This window comes from Empidonax traillii, unplaced genomic scaffold, assembly GCF_003031625.1.
Source record: "Empidonax traillii isolate 1590-97213 ecotype Southwest subspecies unplaced genomic scaffold, ASM303162v1 scaffold679:size546144, whole genome shotgun sequence".
In the NCBI taxonomy this organism is placed as follows: Eukaryota; Metazoa; Chordata; class Aves; order Passeriformes; family Tyrannidae; genus Empidonax; species Empidonax traillii.
The window spans coordinates 10,535-17,046 of record NW_020955872.1 but is presented as its reverse complement, the minus strand read 5'-3'; the positions used below and the strand labels follow the sequence as shown (position 1 = coordinate 17,046).

The window sequence follows — 6,512 nt, the reverse complement described above, 5'->3', positions numbered from 1 at the left end:
AAATTGCTCACAGGGCTGCATCTCCCATGAAGTCCTCCCCTGTTTCTTACCTGGAATAGGACTCTGCAGGTCAGTGGCTGAGACCCTGAGAAGTCTGGGCAAGTGTTTGCCCGGATTGGCTACTCAATGCTTAGCTAAGACAGCTGAATCTGTGTCATAGCACACAGGGGAAACAAATAAAATTCTATAAAGAGAAAAATATACTTATTTATACTGGAAAGGAAAAGTGATGGAATGCCATAACTCCTTGCAACGTTTGCTCTAATGAAGCAGTAACAATGAAAACAGGAACTGCTATTGTGTATCTACAATACAGTAGCATATATACTAGTGTATAGTATATGTAAATACATATAGTTTACATGAATAGTGTGTATTTATATATATATAGCATTCATATATATACACTATATAGCTTTGGGGTTTATTTTTTTAGAGAGAGTATTATGCGCTCCGTGGTTAAAGCATGGTGCTAATAACACCAAAATCGCGGGTTCAATCCCCGTACGAGCCATCCACTTCAGAGTTGGACTCCACGATCCTCGTGGGTGCCTTCCAACTCAGAATACTCCGTGAAATCCACTTCAGCGCCGAACACGACAAATTCCTGGAACACCGCGGGCAGGGCCGAACCCGGGGGGGCGGGGCCAGGGCGGGACGGGGGGCGGAGATTCGGTGTCAGGCCCCGCCGCGGCCCCGCCCCCGCCGCGCGCGCCGCCCGGAGCCGCCGCGCCGATGCCACGTGGGAGGCGGCGGAGCCGCCGCCGCCGCCGGGCCGGACCCGCGGCCCCGCTGACGCTGGGGACGGCGCTCGCCGGCCGCCGGGAGGAGGGGAGGTCGCGGAGCCCCCGGGACCGCGCCGGTATCGCCGAGACCCGATGGGTGCTCGGCGCGGTGGCGCCCGGCTCGCGGCTCGGCCTCCCGGGCCTAGAGGCGCTGGCGGCGGCGGCCGGGCCTAGAGGCGGCTCCCCGCCTTGGGCGGCGCCCTCGCTGCTGCAGGTGCCGGCGGCGGCCCAGCCGGCCCCGCGGCGGGACGGCAGCGACCTGCCCGCCGGTGCGCCCGCCGCCCTGGCCGTGCTGCGCCTCCAGCCCGGAGCCGAGGGCTCGGCGCGGGCGGCGGCCGCGGCGGGGGCCGCGCCGCGCCTGCGGACCGTCTACGTGAACCCGCGGTGGCTGGAGCGCCAGGCCGCGCTGGGGGCGGCGGCGGCGGCCGCCAGCCCCTGCGCCGAGGCGGCGGCGGCAGCGGCGAGCGGCGCGGCCGCGGGCCCCGCCACGGGCCCGGCCGGGGGCCCAGCGGCGGCGGCGGCGCCGGCAGCGGCAGCGGCGGCGGCGGGGCAGGGCGAGGCGGCGGCGGAGGCGCCGGCCACCCCCTACGTGGGGCTGCGGCGGCCGCTGGGCTACAAGCTGGCCAAGGCCACCAAGGAGCGGATCTGGCGGGGGGAGTTCATTGACCTCTTTTCCTTGCTCCACACAGAGCTGGCCCCCGAGCACGGCCCGCGCCCGGGGGACACGCTGGACCAGTGGGTCTCGGCCTTCCTGGTGTACGCCAGCGTGCTGTGCGAGAAGCACCCGGCGCGCTGCGGAGCCATGTTCAAGTACCTGGACACCATCCGCAAGCTGCACGCCACCTACGGGGGCACCTCCTGGATGAACTACGACGAGGACTTTCGGCGGCGGGCGGCCAAGAACCCCTCTCTGCCCTGGGGTGACGTCGACCTGGACCTGTGGATGAAGTGGATGGCGCCGCTCAAGTCGCTTCTCCCCAGGCACTCGCGGATTGAGGGCGAGACACAGCCCTCGCCGGCCCCGCCGCCCCCGCCGGCGCAGAGCCCCAAGCAGGAGGAGAAAAGCCAGGTGTGATGAGCCGATGGCCGCGTGTTTCCCCGCTCCGCTGGCTGGGCATGGTGCCCCCTCGGAGGGGAAGAGGAGGAAGGGGCAGTTGGGGTGCCCATGCCTTGGTCGGCGGCTCCACTCTCACGGCGCTGACCTCTGCTCGTGCTGACCATAGGGACGTGGTATCACGGGTGCCCAGCTGGCCACCGGCACAGATGTGGTTGTTCATGGACGCTCTGAGTAAATAACTAGCCTTTATTGCCCTGGCCACCAGAAAACAAGAACTCCATTAGTTTCCTGCCCTGATGCATAATTTCATTTTCCTGACGACATTAGAAAAAAGTTGTGTTTTTTTTTTCCTCGGAGTTGTCTTTAAAAATATAACTTTCTCATCAATGCAGTTATCTGTATGTAAGACAGAGTACAAACTCTCCTGTTACTATGGGAGCATGTGGGTAGTTGCAGGCTGTGTGGGAGGGCAGCAAAATTGATGTGAATAAAGATAAAATTCAGTATGAATGGCCACAGCTTGCAAATGCACTGTGATTTGAAGATCAAACCTGCTTTGGGACTCGGTAGATGTAATCCACAAGTTATCGCCTGTTTTGTGGGAAAAGATGATGAGTGTGATTAGGGAAAGTAAGGGAGGATTCTGTGTACTTTTTTTTGCTTTCAGTAGAGGCGACACTGAGTTGCTATAACCCGTGGTGTACACAGGCAGGTCTACCCTTCCTGCCGCCTGAGGCATGACGCCGAGCTCTGCAGCTACAAAGAGCTTCCTGCCTATATTAGGGGTTGTGCTGCTTCTCTTACTCTGGTGGCTGTAGTCTGCCAAATCCCCAGCACAGAAAATGCTGAACGTTTAGTTTCATGCCAGCTGAATGATGGTGTAGAGATTCTGTGATACTGGCGATATTTATTTCTAATCAGATTTTTTTTAGCACTGTAGGAAGAACTTTTGCATTCCTGTAGAATTTTTGCTAGCTTATCAGATGCTCTGCTTCCTGGGGATTGCCGGCACAGAGTGGCTATGTCGTTTGACTTTGTTAGCCTTACGTGGGGAGGGAGGATCCTTTTTCAAGGCATCTGAACGTGCTTGGTGTGTCACACCAAGTCCTGACTTTAATACCTATTAAAAGTGACTTCACTAAGCCAACTTCTGACAAAGAAAGGGAGTAAACACCACGCAGTAATGTAGATAAACCCAGGCCTATTGGCCTTGGGCCTTCTGTGGTTGATGCTCTATGTTCCTGCAACTTTTTCTGATATCTTGTTTATATTTCTCCATTCTCAAGAACAACGGCTTAGTTCTTGTTCTGCTGCAGGTCTCAGTTGAGCACCAGATGGGCAATGGCTTATAGCTTTCATCTCATCTGAGACTGGACCTTCAGCTTGTCACGTTACCTGCTCTTGTAACTTCTGCAGCAGCAGCTGATCTGTCAGTGCAGACCTTTGATCTGTTGTCTGCTGAGGCACCAGAGGTCTCGATCCCCTTTGATTTCGTGGAAACTTCCCAACTGATTTTTAGCAGAGGCATTGATACTTTTCCCCCCAGAAAGTGTGTAAATGAAAAATGTTTAACTAACTTACAAAATACTGAAAGTTTAATCTTTGTAAAAAGAGTAGTGCTTTACTTTTCTATTATTAGAGCAGATTTTAATTGGTAGCACATAGTCTCTTATAACTGCTTAAAAATGTCCTTAACTGAAATAAGGGTTTGAGCAGCTGTTAAATGTAAATAAGGCCTAGGATAAAGCACGAGTTTATCATTGGCAAGGCAGCAGTAAGGAAATATTTTCTTGGAGGTGACTTCTGTGTTTCCCCCATACCTCCCCAGTGCCTTGCAAGCTCTAACTATGTTGTGTAAAACTACTTCAGTAAGATAAGATGTGGCATCACACATATAGCTGATATTCATTCCTGCAAAAGAACTGGAGAATTAAAATGGGAGAGGATAGCCTTTTATTGGCTTACAATTTTGGCCAGAACCTTAGCTTTTCCACATTCATGCTGTCAAGAGGAAGAGGAGGTGTTCTACAAAAACCTTTTCCAGATTGTTGGTTTGAACTGGTTTTGGTTCTGTAATTTCAACAGATAGCATTAGGCACCATGACTGAATTTCATTTCCCCTCTCAGTCAAAAACTGGAATTTCAGCATCATTTAGTTTAGCGACTGTATCTCTGTTTCTGTGTTTCCACAGATGGTTAAACAGTAAAAACAAAGTCAATGTAAGCAAAGTGTCTGTCTTCTGAAGCTGTCTGTCCTTTCTAAGGCACTGGTGAAGAGCTGTAACTTTGCTTTACATAGAAAGAATAAAGTGAGAAACCCTAGTTTTAGTTTGAGTGTGGTAGCTGGAATGTATGTAGGGTAGCTGACACTCATTCCTGCAAATTTATGTCTGTATGTATAACTTCAGACAATTCTCTTTTTTTCCCCAGACTCCATGAAAACAGAACGCCAGTTGGGATGGCAGTCAGACTAAGTGGGTGAGTTTATTTATAAAACTGACTAACTTTGGACCTTAAATATTTGCAGATTTGTTAAATACAGAATTTTTTATTGGTGCCAACAGCCTGACTCCGTTGGTGTTTAAGTGGAGCTCTGGTATTCTAGTGCATTCTTTTACCTCTGCTTCTGTTGCGTTGCAAGCTGTGCTAGAGAAGACGTAGGAAATTCATTTTACCCAATCAGCAATTGTAACAATGGACTACAAACCTGCAGAGCAAGCCAGTTTGCTGGAAAACAGGAATTCCTGCAGCGCAGCACTTGTCACAGACTATCCAAAGAGGGCAAAGATTCAGGAAGGTGAATAAATTGAACATTGGTTGAATGAGGTCAGGAACAGTCTCCCGGAGGAGAACCCTGCCCTAAAATACTACTTTGAAAGTAAAAGCCAATTTAATGCGCAGATTAAACCTTCTCATTTGACCAAACTGTGTGCAATCCTGGATCTTTGCAGAACACAACCGGACACTTCAAAACCTTATGTATTATATTTGTTTCAAAAAAAATAAATCATAACTTGTCTTGTTACAGCTGTTACTTTTGCCATTTCATTGAGAATATCTGCAACATAAATGTGTATTTGACTCAAAACAGTATCATACACTTGCTATAATAACTCAGGTTGTCAACAGAATTATTCTGTGAGGCTCAGTATCACCTCTCCATTGTTCTTTAAAAAATGCGTTAACCATTGCTGTCATTGCCAGATAGCCCAACTGTGCATTACAAAATTCTTCAACTATATTAATTGATCTAAATTACAATTCTGTTTTTATCCTTGTTAGAATACTTATGATCCTGAGCATCAGACTACACCTTTGTAGTCTGGTGTTCATGAAAATTATGTTCACTGGTTCACAGTTTAATCGTTCTGCATCTCAGTGTTTTGTTTTCTTCTCCTTTTTCCTTGCATACTAGGGGGTATGATCAAGGTAATACTATGATCCAGTAACGCGCATGATGGTAAGGGTTTGCCTTTAGTTTCAGGAAAAAGTTGCCATTATCTCCTCTCCTTTACCTTTCTTGATAGTTCCAATAATATGCGTAACATGGAGTGTTTGTAAATTGATATTAAACTGTTTGTGACTTCACCTAAATAAATTTTTATATTCAAATGCTGTTCTTAATCTTAGTGGTTTTTTCCTTCTTTGTTCTCATATTGCCACTTCCTTTTTGTTATCACTTTTTTCCATCACCTGACCTTTTACAAAATTTTTGGTTTTCAGTTTGTAAAGCACAATCAAATTTTAACTATGAAGAGAAAACAGCCTTTGAAATTTGCTTCCAGTATTTTGCATAAAGGCATCATAATGTGACTGTAATTGTTGTAGCTTATTCATCTGCCACTTGTTTAGACAGTGATGGGTATCAGAGCTTGATCTATCTGAAAATGCAATAGCTGCTGTGCTAAAATAGCAGTATTTTAATGGCCTCTGAACTCAAACTGATCCAGTGAATGCTGAGATCCTGCATTCAATACAGTAGAATATATAGCATTTTTACAGATGGAATTACAAGTTTCAAAATTACTTTTCATTTTTGAGAAGAGGCTTAAGCTCAATCATCAGATCATTCATGCAAATTTTCCCTTGTTGTCTTAAGAAATCAGAACTTGGTTACTCACTGGTCTGTGCTGCACTTGTTACCATCGTTGTTACATAAACTACATGCCTGCTCCATCACTGCAGGCATCTCCTCCTGAGGAAGTGCTGTAATAGTGGCAGGATTTGGGGAGAGATGTGGGAGAGGGGGAGTGGGGGGAGGGATGAGCAAATACTGGTCTCTTCTGTCTCCCTCATGAATTGTACAAGTGTGGGTCTTAACCTACTGACTCAGAGCAGCAAAGCAGGAGCAGTTTTGGTTTTTGTGTCTTATTTGGGAGCAGCATACCCAGCTGGAGTCTGAAACACTTCCTAATGTTCTTTAATGAGGCCTTCTGCCAAGAATTTTTTGGGTTTTTTGTTACTCTCTCCAGCCTTCTTACAGTCTGGTGCTCTTCCTGGCACTCTGTCACCTCTCAGTTTCCTGGTTGCTACTGGTGCTGGGTTGGACCACCCTGTCTTCTGTGTCTGCTGTAGACAATTGCCAGAGCTCTGTGTTGCTCTCCAGTGTCAGTGGCTGCTTAAAACTTTCTTTCTGCTTTCATAAAGAAACATGAATTTCACATTATTGG

The 6,512-nt window shown here is 48.3% G+C and overlaps 1 protein-coding gene across 1 annotated transcript; it reads left to right on the top strand.

Annotated features, from left to right (window-relative positions):
• The first annotated feature begins 734 nt into the window (after positions 1 to 734).
• LOC114065590 (Holliday junction resolvase MOC1, chloroplastic-like) lies at positions 735 to 5,466 on the top strand. The gene is made up of 3 exons (XM_027899623.1): positions 735 to 1,854; positions 4,273 to 4,320; positions 4,407 to 5,466. The coding sequence occupies exons 1-2, from the start codon at positions 736 to 738 to the stop codon at positions 4,279 to 4,281; spliced, it is 1,128 nt and encodes a 375-aa protein (XP_027755424.1). The 5' UTR covers position 735; the 3' UTR covers positions 4,282 to 4,320; positions 4,407 to 5,466.
• Positions 5,467 to 6,512: the final 1,046 nt, after the last annotated feature.

Bases quoted from the DNA above. Each gene is read 5' to 3' on its own strand.
- LOC114065590 (XM_027899623.1), top strand. From the start codon at position 736: ATGCCACGTGGGAGGCGGCGGAGCCGCCGCCGCCGCCGGGCCGGACCC.